The sequence below is a fragment of the Leptidea sinapis genome, chromosome 4 (assembly GCF_905404315.1).
Source record: "Leptidea sinapis chromosome 4, ilLepSina1.1, whole genome shotgun sequence".
NCBI lineage: Eukaryota > Metazoa > Arthropoda > Insecta > Lepidoptera > Pieridae > Leptidea > Leptidea sinapis.
Genome location: NC_066268.1, coordinates 11,621,809 through 11,638,489, shown reverse-complemented (window position 1 = coordinate 11,638,489; position 16,681 = coordinate 11,621,809). Strand labels below are relative to the sequence as shown.

General features: G+C 34.9%; 1 protein-coding gene across 2 annotated transcripts in view; it reads right to left on the bottom strand.

The window, feature by feature from the left end:
• LOC126979913 (uncharacterized) overlaps nucleotides 1-10,151 on the bottom strand; it is a 29,869-nt gene extending 19,718 nt beyond the window's left edge. The window contains exons 1-3 of one of the 2 annotated variants that reach the window (XM_050829507.1): nucleotides 9,924-10,151; nucleotides 9,619-9,708; nucleotides 9,229-9,570 (exon numbers count right to left, since the gene is read on the bottom strand). In XM_050829507.1, coding sequence (XP_050685464.1) covers nucleotides 9,229-9,570; nucleotides 9,619-9,708; nucleotides 9,924-9,981 — 490 coding nt within the window. In that variant the 5' untranslated portion in view covers nucleotides 9,982-10,151. Of the gene's footprint in view, nucleotides 1-9,228; nucleotides 9,709-9,923 lie in introns of both variants that reach the window. The other variant, XM_050829505.1, reaches the window with a different exon arrangement.
• Between the last annotated feature and the right edge of the window lie 6,530 nt (nucleotides 10,152-16,681).

The following is a 16,681-nucleotide window of genomic DNA, read 5'->3' as shown; positions in this document are numbered from 1 at the left end:
CCACCCCATTTCATTGAGCTCAACCTTCTTCGAAGTTGTGGTAAATAGTAAGACGACATACAACTTTTTACATTCATAATTAGTGTCATTTGTTTGACCAAAATAAATCAAGTAGGTACAGTAAAAGCTCTTTATTCGCGGGGTATATGTTCCGTAAATATGCCGCGAATACAGAAACCGTGAATACGGATTCGTAATTTATATGGGGTTATAGGGGATATGTTCCTAGGTGATAAAATAAAAAACAATCATATAAAAAAACAATTTAGTTGAAGCTTTTGACCATACTTATTAATTATTATCTTCAGGCTAAGGCAACGGTTTAAAGAATTTTGTAATTTTTTCTTGCTTGGCAATTTTTAAAAGGTCCTTCAGTTCAAACTGATATTTAGCACTGGCATTAGCAATTTGCCTCTTAAAAATAAGACTTCGTTCCATAGACGGATCAATTTTCATAAAGAAATCACAAAGCTCATTTGCCATTTTTAAGCCTTCACTAGGACTTTTCAGAATTAAATGTCACATTTCCAGTGCTCGTTGAAGCCTCTTCTTCAATGGGCTGTGAATTTCACATTTACTCCAAGTTGATTTCAGTCAAATCTTCATCTTGCGATTCAAGCAAGTCCTGAATGTCACTTGATTCTATCTGTTCGTACCCATCTCGTCCTATTCTATTCGCAATTTCAGCTATGTTGGAATTCTTTTTATTAATATGCATGTACTATAAACCGATAACATATAGGAATTGAGTCACATTTTTTTAATACGCGAATAGTGAAAACGCGAATGAAGGAAGCGCGAATAAGGAGCTTTTATTGTATTGACTATTTGTAATAGCCGGTCTCAATAACCAAATTATCTTTAACAGTTTGTTAAATTAGCTACAATAAATAGCTGTAGCCGCATATTTGCGTTTCAATAAACAAAGATAGATAGAAATTTATATCTTCAACTTTGATCTACCGTTAAGAGAGCTTACCGCTCACCATAGGTAGAGCTATATAAAAAAACGTATATCGTTTCAATAACATTTTGACACTTTAGTTTATTTTTTTGTATCTTTCGAATTCGGGCGATTATCTTCTCTATTAAAAAGATTACTTTGAATTGATTTGTTTAGTGATGACATTGATAATGAATTGTATGAGGATATATACCGGATATTTGGTACTGTGTCTTTTAATTTATTATTAGTCGCATTCGTTGACTTTATTGTGATTACTTTGTGTTTGGCAATCATATCAAGCAGAAGAATTAGGCAGACGTTTACCAAAGACCTATCTGTCTCTAACTGTAGTTGCCTTGCGAGAATTTTGCTATTGAGGCGGCAGTAACAGATAGTTTGGAAGTAACCGATAAACTCTAGTAGGTAACCGACTGTAGATAGATTAGTGAGACCGGCCATAAGTCAGATTACCTTTTATTCGGAGGATAAATGCCTCAGAGCAGAAAAGAGGTCTAATGATTTTCGTGCGCACTGCCAACAAGCTCACAAAAAATAATTTTTGGCAGCAAGAATGAACTATTTTTAATTCTGAGTTACTGCACTTTTCAAATGGTGAAGAAAAATAATTGTATTTCTTAAGACAATTACTTCACATCAAATAAGACAACAGTGAGGTCTCACATTTCTGCATTAAATTTTGCTTTCGTCATGTTTCTGTGAACTTAAGTCTTTACTTAGGGCTTGTACACAAAACTGCGATGCGACGTCGCATCGCAAAAATCTGCGAGCTCCCTCTCTACGCATCGCAAGAACTTGCGAATTGATTCGCATCGCGCATTCCTGCGATGGATAAATGGATGAACCCAAAATCTTCTTTGTTTCTTTTTCCTGTATCTCCTAAGCAATAATACATGTAAACACTTCTTTTTACAATCCATGTCACGACCTAGTTTTCAATTCAAAATACGTTTAGTAAGGTTAACGGTCGTCGAAGGAATGGTCACCCTGGGAGACGCCTTGCCGCACGAAATCGCATCGCAGCAATTCGTGTCGTAATTTTCTGCGTTGCGAATTCGCATCGCGTCGCATCGCAGTTTTTTGCACAAACCCTTAATGCATTACCTAAGTGTATCTTTGTTTCAATGGGTAGGTATTTTTTGTTTATTTATTTAGAATACATTCGTACCGAAGTACCAACTTTTGGCTAAATAATTAACAATTGTACAGGTAAATTGTAAATTTAGAGGATACCTACCCATACTAGAAACATCTTAAAAATCACTCCGTCTGTCGGTACCTTTAGAAAACAGCTCTAAGCTATTATAGAAATAGATGTAATAATAGTAGGTTAGTGACATTTTTCCAAAAAACGTAAACTGATAGGTACAGAAAGAAAATTCTTAATGAATTTCGACAGCTATTTCACAGAAAGCCAACATTCTACGCTTGTGTCAAAGTAAAAATATGGCGATACAATATTTCTTGTGTAAAGAATGTAATATTACAAACAAAGACTTTGATGATTCAGATCGCACCTTTTCGTCAAATTGTGCCTGTTCTTACTGCACCGATCGACCGCAATATGACGCATACGAAACTGGTTGTCTTTAACTTCCTGTTTTTTGCTAAAGTACAAACAAAAATTTTATTGAAGAAATATATAATGATTTTTGAATCGAATATTTTACAGTTATGTTTTCGCAATTGAAAAAAAAAATCCTAAACTTATGCTTTGCTAATTAAACGCGTGTTTCGGCTCCGACATATTGAATTTGTTTTATCCGTCAATAAGTCGGCCGTTTTCAATAACCTATCTATCCTTAGTTTAACTTACGGATACATTGCGGTCACCGTTTATTGACAAGATCTTATCTATCCATAGTTATAGTCCAATGCTATCTGTCAATAGGTTATTGAAATGTAAGTAAGCGTAATAGAATGGATTTGTCTACATCTAGTAAGTTAAACTAAGGATAGATATAGATTATTGAAAATGGCCGTTAGTCAATAACGATTATACATTTTTAGGCCACAGACTACCACGTTTTTGTATATAATATATCAATGACCGAGTCATACCTTTCATGCATATTGTCACGTCTAACATGGAATGATCGCAAGACTTCTAGAATTTAATAGGTACCAACGGGCGTACGGGAATCTGGGGGCCTACTCCTAAAATCGATATTCGATATACCGTGGCATTAGTCGTGTCGAATCAAATTACTATTAGTTACATCGTATTGAATGTCGAAACGATGATTGAACGAATGAAACATTTTTCGATATTATCGGTCCCAACCCTACCGTTAGTTGAAAATGTCAGAGACGAATATTCGAATTTGACAAATTCGAATATTCGTCTTTACGATAATCTCAACGACACCTTCTAGGCTGTCGTTGCTATTATCGTTTGAAGTTGTATAGATATATATTTGCCATACAATATACAACAGGATTTTTATACTACCAAGTAATTTAAGTCATTTTGTTGATCGTTTATGCGTAGAAAGTAATGCAAATGGCCGCCTGAGAAATAGGAAGTCGACGAGAAGGGTCGAGTTACGTTTGTTTACATTTTAGTATCCGCAAGTTTTGTATTATTTTTTCAATTTAAAATGGTCATATTATATTCATTACATAATTTTTGAATATTTACTTTGTGTGTAAATGATGCAAATGGGTGGTGCAGAGTCCAGAGACAGATAATATTTACTTTTTCAAGGTTTCCGCATAATTCATTCACTCTAACATCGTAAAAAATCATAATATTAGTCTATGGCTACGATGCTGTTACGATAAACGATATGCAATACGAACATTTATTAGAGTAGGGTAGGTGCGATATATTCGGGGTATTATCGTATCGTTCCGAATATATCGTTGGGAGTAGACCTCCAGTACCTGAACGAAGAAAGAGAGCATTCGGTGCGATACAACACCGAATATGGTGATCTGTATTTCTTGCAGTGAGGCAAGTCCGCGACGCACACGTCACTGGAGGGCTGTTACTACTTACACATCAATTTTTTTTTTTTATGGAATAGGAGGACAAACGAGTAGGAGGACACCTGTTGTTAAGTGATCACCGCCGCCCACAATCTCTTGCAACACCAGAGGAATCATAGGAGCGTTGCCGGCCTTTAAGGAAGATGTACGCGCTTTTTTTGAACGTACGCATGTAGTATCGTCCCGGAAAAACCGCACAAAGAAGCTCATTCCACAGCTTTGTAGTACGTGGTAGAAAGCTCCTTGAAAACCGCACTGTGGAGGACCGCCACACATCCAGATGGTGAGGATGATATCCTAACTTGTGGCGTGTCGTGCGAAGGTGGAATTCGGCTGCAGGAATCAGGTTAAACAACACATCAATACTTCATAATAAGGCTGACTCGACGTATTAAAACACTTTTTCATTGTTATTAAACTTATAAAGTTTTGATCTTTGTGCCAACTTTTCTGTTAATGGCTGTGATCTTATGCAATGTGACAACCCTTGCATATTTTTAGCGAATAGACGTCGAGATAGCGTTGTAGGTATTTAGCGACAAAACAGAGGAGCTGGCCTGTATTTATTAAACCGCGACCCGCACTAAGAATTACGATTTACGATGCGTGCTAGTAAGTACTCTCAGACCGTGACGGACACGCGCGCAACAAAATCAATTGATTTACGGCCGTTTTCAATAACCTACCTATCCTTAGTTTAACTTACGGATACATTGCTGTCACCCTTTAATGACAAGATCTTATCTATCCATTGTTATGTCCAATATAGTTATAGTCCAATGCTATCTGTCAATAGGTTATTGAAATGTAAGGAAGCGTAAAAGGATAGATTTGTCTACGTCTAGTAAGTTAAACTAAGGTTAGATAGGTTATGTTATGCTGTTTTCAACAGCCGTTATAGTAGATAATGTCAGTTATCCCTGCGAGTGTGAAATTTGCAGTGTTATTGGCTAGAGCATAGTTTCTCAACCTTATTTTGCTCACCGCCCACTTTGAGAATATGTTTTTTTATTTTACTTAAGTACGTGATGAGAGTGTATTTTTTTGCCTTTTTAGACTATATTTTTTAATCTACCCACGCCCCATCTGCGCCATCTCCTTGCCCCCTAATTTTCTCTGGGTCTTCTTCTGCCCCCCCGAAAGTCTCAAACGCCCACAAGGGGTCGTTATCGCCTAACCTTGGGCTAGAGGAATCACACTTTCTCCCGAATACAGTGTTTTATATACTACTCATGGAGTAAATTAAAATGAAATTATAAAAATTTTAGAAAATAAAAATAACTTTAATTCGAAACTATCTCTCTTAGCAATCGAACTATACACAACACATGTAATTAACTCGTTAAATATACAAATTATGAATACTGTTCAAGCCCGATAAGGCACAAACCAGCTTATCGCTTACCAACTTAAACTAATTACAATAATTGATAAAATATAATGGATATCATCACGTGCCGGAACAGACATTTACATTTTCCGTATAAATTTTTTATTTATTCACAGTAGCCCTGTTTCACTGCGACCTATTGGGAAACTTCATATTATATATATTTTGCAATAAGCTGACGTAACCTCAAGTGGTTGAAGAATTTGTCTTCCCAAAAAGATGGTACGTTTGCGCAATAAAAGACTACATTCATTAGGGCTGTCATCTGCACTATTACAGAATGTACACGCTCTGCAATCTCTGTGGCCTTGAACTGAGAGGTGGTTGTTTAGTCTGCAGTAGATACCCCGTTAGCGTTCCTGTTTAGGATGCGTAAATGTCCGCTACTTAGCTCTACTGGGTAGCATGTGCAGGGTTTTTGTTAAGTGCTTGGATTAGGATATTGTAATGGCTTAAGAGTGGAGTGTTACGCCAGAATTAACTGCAATATTGCGAACATGAGGTTTAAAGGTTTTACCATTTTATACAAACTAGCCATTTTATAAATTACTAGCTGACCCAGCAAACGTTGTATTACTGATATAAAAATCGCGATACAAAAGTAACTGTTGAACGTAGATGGGTGAAAATTTGAAGTTGTATGTATTTTTTAATGCTGACTCATAATCAATCAAATTTAAAAAAAAATGTCAAAAAATTAAAAAAAAAAACCTTGTGGACCACCCTTAACATTAAGGGGGATGAAAAATAGATGTTGGCCGATTCTCAGACCTACCCAATATGCACTCAATATTTCATGAGAATCGGTCAAGCCGTTTCGAAGGAGTTTAACTACAAACACCGCGACGCGAGAATTTTATATATAAGTTTTAAAACTAATTTTGAACACAATTTTTCATATTTGTTATCAATTACCAGGTAATATTTACGTCAAACATACTATGGCCAGTAAAGCTGCTGTAAGATAGACCCTCAGGCAAAGACTGAGTTTTGCAATGCCTTGGCTCATTATGTAATAGATTTCATTGTTATTGACATATGATAGTGTTTAATATCCGACCCAGAGAACATTTAAGTATTTCTTCAAAAATCTATAAGATGGATTTAAGACTGTGTTGCTATACCGAAAAAGCTAAATATATCTAATATATAAATTTCTCGTGTTATGGTGTTAAACTTTGAACTCCTCCGAAACGGCTTGACCGATTCTCATGATATTTTGAGTGCATATTGGGTCTCTGAGAATCAGACAACATCTATTTTTCATCCCCCTAAATGTAAACGGTGGTCCACACGAAATTTTTTTGACATTTTTTTTAATATGATTGATTATGAGTCAGCATTAAAAAATACATACAACTTCAAATTTTCACCCATCTACGATCAACAGTTACTTTTGTATCGCGATTTTAATATCGGCAATACAACATTTGCTGGGTCAGCTAGTATATATATATATATATATATATATATATTAACTACCTGAAGAATGTTTTATTGCCATATATTGCCTGTAAATTATAGACAACTTGCAATGAAACAAAGTTTTGGGGTAAAAAAAATAGATTACAACCAACCATATAAGTATACATATAAGATTTCATGAAGATATACAAACCGTTTCAAAAGAGTATGGCATGGCAACTAGCATTGTGACATGCGAAATTTATATATATATATAATAATAAATCACATTCATCTCTAACCTAACATACAAACCAAATACACAAAAACACCCATCACCACACAGAATATATATTTATTACAATGCACACAAAGATTCCGAACAAGATAAAAGGAATATAGATTTTTCCATTCCTGTAGAATTCATAAATGTATATAATATTAAATAGACAATAGGACACATACTCAACAAGTTGAAGAAAGCTCACCTTCAATGTTTAAGTAACATGAAACATATTTCAAAACAAAAGTAGCATAGCTGAAGTACATAACCGCAATTCCGTAAAGTCTAAAGCATTGAGGCTCCAATTTACAGGGGGAGAGCACCTAATGAGCGAACACCATAGACAAAGTACCATACCTAAGCAACAATTTGTTACACACACAATCAATTTACAGAATATAATTACTCATTTAAACATCTGCAAATGTGATAAGAACTACAGATATATCGTTAACTAAATGAATCATTTCTGGCTAGAATGTGTGTGTTCTGGCTAAGCAGTGTGAGTAATAATAATAAAATTAAATATATAACACACTAGCTGACCCGGCAAACGTTGTTTTGCCATATAAAGTATAATTCACGCGATAGTTTTATAAGTAATAAAATATTGCCTATATATATATTGTACATCATTTTGTTCTATTGTCAATAGTTTTTGCAGCACACGCAAAAATAGGTTTTCCATTTTACACCTTGTGTTACAAAATAGCAATTTTACTACGGATCCCTAATTTTGAAAAAAAAAAAACAGCCTATAGCCTTCCTCGATAAATGGACCCAACACTGAAAGAATCATTCAAATCGGACCAGTAGTACCAGAGATTAGCGCGTTCAAACAAACAAACACTGCAGCTTTATAATATAAGTATAGATTCTAATTAACTTTTTATACTCCCAAGGTATCTTATGACTTATTAATGAATTTAAAAAATAATACCTTTTATTAACATAATTGTAACACACAACACTTGTAAATAAGTATGTGGTTATTAATTGTAATAAATGCTTTGAAGTCATATTGTAACTAATTTGTAATGTATGTAAACTAATTTGAAGTACTGATATTATGTCATATAGTATATTCTTAGTTTTCTCTTAGTTATTTATAACATGTGACGAGTGTAGTACATGGTAAAATCCGAATGGGTTTATATTTGTACTTAAATTTAAGTAAATTGTAAAATACTTTTTTTTTGTGTGTAAAATAAATAAAAAAAAAAACATATCCTCAAAATATTAAAATTTGATATACTGTAAACATACACCCCCTTATTCATAATGGTCTGCTAACTTTAAACAGCCACTTAGGAGTGTTTTTTCTCATTCTGACTTAGGTCAATAGAAGAAGACAGAGTGTGAATTAGCAATGCTTTAAGTTAGCAGACTATTATGAATAAGGGGGTTAGTCTACAGATAATTCTCTCCACTAATTTTAATGCCAACTTCATGTTTTATTGTATAAAATAATATGAATGCTTTGAAATTATTATCAATTAGAGATTATTATCAATTTATTTACTGATTCATAAAAAAAAATCAAAAATGTTTACTATCATAATGTCCTCATCCTAGAATTTCATAATTTAACCTACCAAATGTTGTCTTATTTAACATAATGGGGTAGGGGACGCAAGAGGAAGCACACAAACTTATAATAATAAACACAACAATATTAAATACTGTTAGATTGGTTTCAGACAAAGAACTTCCAAAAGTCTACTTGCAATAAAATATAACAATGAATTAAAAGAATTACCAGATTTTTAATTTTGGATACAATGAAAAAGTGAAAATGGTAGGTGATAGCACCCCACCCATTACAATGCAGTGGCAATCAATATTTTTGATTGAATTCTGTGATTGATTGGCATCTCGAGGTACAACTAGCAAGTCAAGACAATGCATGAGCACTGCAGCGGATGCAGGACTAAATAGTGTATGCCAGTCGCACTGGCCTAGTGCTCAGGAGTTGAGGATAAATTACATTGCTACATTGTATATTAAAAAGTTTCGAGTGTGTATGCAAGCACTTAATAACTTAATAACATTTTCTATACTATGTCATTTAATTTCAAACTTTCCTCATTCATTTCCAAAAGTCTGATGCTGTAACACTTATCATTATTAGTTCAGTCCCAAAACTCTTCAAGAGGTGAATAAAACATAGTGTTAATATTAAATACTAAAACTTACTGCTGTTAGTCTTGAAGTAGGTGACTCTAAGTTGAGCTGCAAACTGGACAACAATACATGTTACATTGGTTGTTTTGTCCATGAATGCCCATTTTCCTGAGTGTGGGGGTGGCACAGGCTTAGGTGCTGGGGTTGGTGCCGGTGTGGGTTCTGGGGTTGGTGCAGGTTTGGGTGCTGGGGTTGGTGCAGGAGTGGGTGCTGGGGTTGGTGCAGGAGTTGGTGCTGGGGTTGGTGTGGGAGTAGGTGCTGGGGTTGGAGCAGGTGTGGGCGCTGGGTTTGGAGCAGGTGTGGGTGCTGGTGTTGGGGCAGGTGTGGGGTTGGGGCTTGGTGCTGGTGTGGGGTTGGGGCTTGGTGCTGGTGTGGGGTCGGGTTTTGGTGTTGATGTAGGGTCGGGTTTTGGTGTTGATGTAGGGTCGGCTGTTGCTGCTAGAGTAGTCTTCACATCTACAGGTATCGTATCGCTAGTAACATAACCGGGACCTGCAATTAAAGCGATGATACATATTCGGCATCCAAGATATTTCATACATTTCTAGAAACATTTAAATCGATTGCATAAAATCTTATTGTATCGAGTGTTGACAAAGCGCAAAAAACGAATCGACAATCGAGTAGGTAACTCGTGTTAAAACAACAATAGAAATGGACTGCCGATAATTCTTGCGAGAAACTTTTCCAAGTAGGTAGGTACTCACCTAATATTGTCACGCCACAAAGAATCGCACAAAACAAATGGAATTTGAAATGTAACATATTGAATCTTTTCAATGCAAATTAGACTTTAATGGATATCTAAAGAGTTCACGGTGAAGTTTGTAGCCACTTTACAATAATGATTATAGAATAAAGAATTAACTGAACTACCTTACACTACTCAAAATGAAGACGATTAGACAAATGAAATGATTAGGAAAATGAATAATTATTATTATGATATTGAGAGTTTCAACTTTCAAGTGACTGTGACACTGACAGTTAACTAAACCACAGATCACTAGATATATCTTAGAATAATGACACTAGTCTTCTGATGGGTGACGATAATATTGAGTGATTATTACCATTATATATTAAATTGCTTGTACTATTATATATTCTTTGCTATTAGTTAATAACTAAACTCTGCAACTGACTCTGTGGTGGAGTTCAGAATTTTTTTATTTTTGATTTTATCAGTATTAGTATAGAATATTAGTGTAAATTATATTTATATTTAGTGTTAATATACTAAGTTTAGTGTTCAGCTAGAGTCCAGGTAAGTTTATATGTATATCATAATATGAACAAGCTGCCTGACTTGACCGCCCCGGGGGCTGAGATAGTTCCCCCGGCGGCTAATTTTATTACTGTATCGACAACTAATTAATCGGAAGCGTACAAGTCGCAAAAGATCTCATTAACATAAAATTTGCAAAACCTGTAATATGAAAAAGAGGAAGCACGCTCAGGCGGTGGGTGGTGAGACTGGATGTCGTTGTGGAGGCAATTAAATTAGTGATACTTCAATAGAAATTGCTAATAAACCTTTAGAAACATCTCATACCACTAGTGAAAATAATCCAATAATTCCCTCAATACCCTCTATTGGTTCAGATCCCAAAGCTTACATTTCTATTGGAAGGATAAAGTACAACAAAAATGACATAGCTCCATTTATTGTGCACGTACAAAGAGAAACAAATTCATCAAATGACACTCTACACCCTGTTTCATTTGGCAGGTTCCTTAAAAAATAATATTCGAAATATTATTAATGGTTCATTAAATAAAATAGGTAGCAACAGAATGTCTTTATCTTTCTTAAGTTTTACTAATGCTAACACCTTCATTGATAATTCCAACTTAGAAAAGATGAACTTGAAAGCATTTATTCCATCATTCCAAATAATGCGCAAGGGCTTTGTACGAGAAGTGCCCTCAGACTGATCAATTGAGCATGTTATTGAAAATGTATCAGTGCCTAGTGGTTGTGGTAAGGTTCTCAAGGTTAGACGAATAAATTATAAGCCTATAGTGGAGGGTTCTCCTGGCTGGAAAGCTCAAAATGTTGTTCTGACATTCGATGGCCAGGTCCTGCAGGACAGTATATTCGTTTGTTTAAATTCCTTACCAGTAGAGCTATACACATACCCAACTATACAATGTTTCAATTGTTATCGATTTGGACATACGAAATTGCAATGCCGATCAAAATGTAAATGTTACAAATGCGGTTCTGTACACACTGGTGACTCTTGTAATGTCAATGAGGACAATGTTACTTGTTGCTATTGCTCCATTTCTCCTCTTGTTAATCCATCTGTTGTTTGTCAAAATATAAGACGATCTAGAAATGGTATCAAAGATACTCGTACTATATCATTAGCTCCAAATTTAAGCGAAACATTTCTCGATCGTCTAGCTCCACCTTTAGTTCCGGAACACAACCTTTGTTGTAGTAATATTGCTTCGTACATCTTCCAAAACCAATGTATCATTGATTCTACCTTCTCTATGCAAGAACTATAAGGTGCTTTAACTTCGATCAAAGACTCTGCCCCAGGTGAAGATGGTATTCCATATTCTTTTTTAGCAAACCTTAGTCAAGCTTCTCTTCAGTATTACTTCGATTTAAGAAATAGAATAATTCTAACGGGCAATGTTCCGTCTTCTTGGAAATCGCAAATTATTATTACCATTCTTAAACCAGACAAGTCACCGAGGCTAGCATCATCATATCGCCCAATAGCATTATCACCTGTAATCGCAAAAGTTGCTGAGAATTTGGTAAGAAATCGAATGGTTCATTGAAAATCGCGGAATACTACCCGAATCACAGTTTGGATTCAGGAAGCACTTTATAATATATATAGGATAGTGTGGGTACTTTTACGACAGATATACGATTGGCTTTTACACGTAATGAATCAGCTATTGCAGTCCTTTTAGACTTGCAATCAGCTTATGATAATGTCAATCTCCGTATTCTTCAAAATAAAATGAATAAACTTGCTATTCCGGATATTCTAACTTTATTATAAACCTTCTGTCAGGTAGAACAATAAAACTTGACCAACAACGGGATCAAAGTAAACTTGTGTGGAAAGGACTTCCACAATGATCTGTACTCAGTCCGATTTTTAACCTATATACTCATGACTTGGAATCTTCACTTCCGAACTCTATTAACATGCTTGAATCGGCTGATGATTTAGTAATATATGCCATTGGTAACACATTTAGTTCATTGTGTAGCCGAATATCAAATTCCTTAGATTGTTTAAAACTTAGTATGGATGAAAATGGTCTCAGCATTTGACCTCTTAAAAGTTCGGTAGTTATCTTCACGCGTCAACATTTACATCCTCCAATTTCCATATTTTACGATAATCGTCGAATACTGACTAATAACCATGTCAAGTTTTTGGGAGTCACGAATTTTGGTTGGTTTACATTCAAAACTGACAGGAATGGCTCATTGTGAATACGTAGTTCCTAAATGTGAAAAGCTTCTTAATTTAATGAGATGCCTCTCTGGTGTTTGGTGGGGGCACATCCGTTTTCCCTGAAGCTACCTTACAATGCTACAGTACGGAGTATGCTTGATTACAGAACCTTCTTGTTAGAGTCCTGTAATTTAGCAGGTCTAAGAAAACTAGATTCTATCCAATCAAAAGCTGAGAATAATAACTGGAGCCATGAAATCTAGTCCTTTGAACTTTCGAACCCCCGCTTTATTTAAGGCGCCAGTTTTTGTCTGATAGTCTATTTTTTTATGTTTTACAATTTTCAAATAGCCCCTTGTAACTAAATTAAATAATCTCACGGATCTCATTGAATCATCAAGTTATTGGAATAACAAGCGACTCCCTTGTTTGGTAAAAAGTTATTTGAGGTACAAATCGATTCACTACCCGATACATCGATCTCCAAAGCTTGATTTATTTTGTGTTATGTGTTAAACACTCTACTTTTAATTTTGAATATGAGGAAAATAAAACTAGTTGTTTATCTAAACTATTTATATATGATAATATATAATAATATTAGTAGTACCTATTTAAAATTAATTGTCAAATTTGGACAATTCGTGAAATCAAAGTTATATTTTTGTTCGGAATGTTTACGCTCTTTGATATATTATGACAAATTTGGCTGCTCTAGATATCTTTAAAAGTGGGAGACTCTGGTATTTCATCAGATGATGGAGTCCATGGCGGATACTCCGTCAATCAATTTAATTCCGTTACAGATACATAACAGATCAGTATCAGAACTCACCGCGTAATTGTTGCGGCTTATTCCGCTCAAAGAAGTTTGCGCTAAGTTCACACTGGCTGCTTAGAAAGTCACATGGCATTTATTTTAATTAGTTTTTTTTTTACATAAAACTCTTCATAGCTGACAGCAGTTCTATTTTTAAAGTTCATGTGAGCCATGTAGCCATCAATAGTCTCCGTAAAACGTATGTACCTCATAAACAAATCTCGTTGAATCATTTCCCCCCTTGAGCTCTGCATTAATAAAAATACTAAAAGAAAAAAGTAAATTCTTCAAGAAATATAAACGTTATGGCAACCAGTACGATTACCTCACTTATCACAGATCACAATATCTCCGATATTATTAATATTATTAACAGCACTATTGGCCCTGTACTTTCCCCGGGGCGTAAAAAGAATAGAGAGTTCCAGGCCCATGGGTGTCGTAAGAGGCGACTAAGGGCTTTTTAGAAGAGGGAGAGTCACGCTGCCGTCTTACGTCAGCACAATCGGGCCAGACTCGTGCAGGTTAATTACCACATTCGCACAGAATACCGGCGTGAAGTAGCGGCCTTGTGCCGCTATGTTTCGCATAGGTTAGTGTCGAGGACCGGAGGCCATACCTTAATGATATTTCATCATGTTTCTCGCATTCACAATTGTTACTCTATGCCAATGATACAAAAATATTTAGGCACGTCCAATCACTCGATGACTGTCATCTTTTACAGGCAGACTTGGATAGATTCGATAATTATTGTAAAATTAATAAGTTAGATCTGAACGTCTCTAAGTGCTTTGCAATGAACTTTTCTCGGAAAACGAATCTGATTAAATTCAATTACAATCTTAAAAATTAAGTTCTTGTGTTTACTAATAGAATGAAATACTTAGGTGTTATCATGGACCCAAAATTGACATATAGATTTTATAATAAACAAGGCCTCTAAAGCCCTTGGTTGTCTTATAAGAACGTGTAGAAGGTTTATAACACTTAAACCGATTAAAGTCCTGTATTGCTCTTATGTCCGTAGCAAATAAGAATATTGCTCAGAAATCTGGAACCCAAGTTATAATTTATATATTTATAGAATTAAATCTATTCAAAAGCGAATTTTAAGATACCTACAGTATAAAAGTAACATACATCCTTAAAACTATGACGCTAAATGTAAAAAAATCATTTTCTTCCACTAAATCTGCGTAGAAATATTTCTGACATAAGTAGTATACTTCAGTAAAATAGTTAACGATAAAGTAGATGTTCCCCCTTTACTAAGTCAGATTAAGTTATGTGTTCCTAAAAAAACAGCTGCGTAATCCAATCTCCTTTCATATCTCCATTTATAAAACTTTCTATCGCCGTAATTCCTCCTTCGTCCGTACAAGTATCAAATTTAATGAACTTGTTACCTTGCTTACCCCGAAATTAACACATTTTAACTAAACCTAGTGTTCCAATTGTTGTTGTACCCAATTCGGCATCTGATGACCAAATCATACTTTCTCCCCTAAGTATTCAAAGTATTCAACAAAATCAATGTAAACTTTAATTATATTATTATTTACTGTATTTATGTTTTATGTAGTATATTTTAAATGTAAACTTCTTGCTGGTCATTTTAAAATGTAGTTATTATAATATAGTACTAATTCTATAGGTACATAGTATTAATGTAATAGATTATAAGATAGCGTAACTCTCTAGTACTTTTAAAAACTAATTAGAATCATATATCTGAAAACTAGTTAATGGCTTTTAGTTATACAAATAGATTATAGTTATCAACATAGTTAGCTGTAAGTTTTCTTAATAAATAAATAAAACGGAGGTGGTCAAAATCGACTACGTTTTAAGCAACTGTTCAAACTTAGCCGGATTATACTTCGTGGCCAATCGCGATATACTATTGATTACTACTATTTCAAACTTATGTCAAATATCTGTACATTTCATTTCAATTTCTACTTAGGCGGTCCCGCCTCTTATACTTACTATTTAACTTGAATTTAGTCGTTACTCAATTTAGACAAGTATAATCGCATTCAACATGCAAGCATACTAAATTCAGAAATAAGAATGGTTTCTGACAGACTGAATCATTTAGAACTCTAATTAGAATCGCATTTAGGAAGGTTTCGGTCTCTTCGTGCGTGGACGACGTATCTAAATTTTATTTTATATTCCCGAATAGACCAATATGTTTCAGGGATAATTTTTGTCAGCAGGGGTTGGGATAGTAAAGAACTGAATTTTTTTTCGTTGCGCTTTCAATGGTAACTGATTCAGTAACTCAATTTAGGACAGTGTGATCAGAAGCTTCTAATTTTTAAGTTGCTTCTGAATGTAAAGTAGGGTCCACACGGCAGCGACTTTAATCGATAGCGACTCGCTGGCGATGTCAAAATCTGTGTGTGGACGTGAATATTAGCAGCTATTTATAGTCGCTGTCAATGCGGCGATCGAATCGCTGTAAATCTGAAAAGTCAATAGTCGCCAAACAGTCGCCAGCGACATCGTTGCTGTGTGGACGTGTACGCCGTGCGTGAGCGATTTTAAAATGGCGGACCTACGTAAATATTCTCGGGCTTTTGTAACTGAATTTATAGAATTATACCGGGAATTACCTTCATTATGGATGGTTAAGAGTAAAGATTACTCAAACAGAGATTTAAAGTCACAAAGCTATGAGATATTAGTGGAAAAATTTAAGGAGGTGGAGCCAAACGCTGGTCGAGATTTAGTGATAAAAAAAAATAAAAATATGAGGGATGTTTGGCGAAAACAACACGAAAAGATTGAAAAAAGCTTGAAATCCGGAATGTCTGTGGAAGATATTCCTACTCCATCATTATGGTATTATGATTTACTCAACTTCTTGAAAGATCAAGAGACGACTAGAAGTTCAATTACTAACATTAAAATAGGAAACAAAGATCGGGTAAGATGCGAAATAAAAATACAGATTATGCTTTAGGTCTCGTATACTATACTTGTTTATTCATATTGTTATCAAATAACATTATGTAAAGGTATTTAAATTAGTGAAACGGTTTTGCCACAAAACACTGCCCTCCTTATTGAAATATTGCATATATTGATCTCCAACATATCTAGCCATGGTTTGACTTTGACCTTGATTCGTTATTTGTAAATCTAACAATTCGTTGTTGGCTCTGTAACCTGTGCTTATGCTGCCATCTTCTAAATT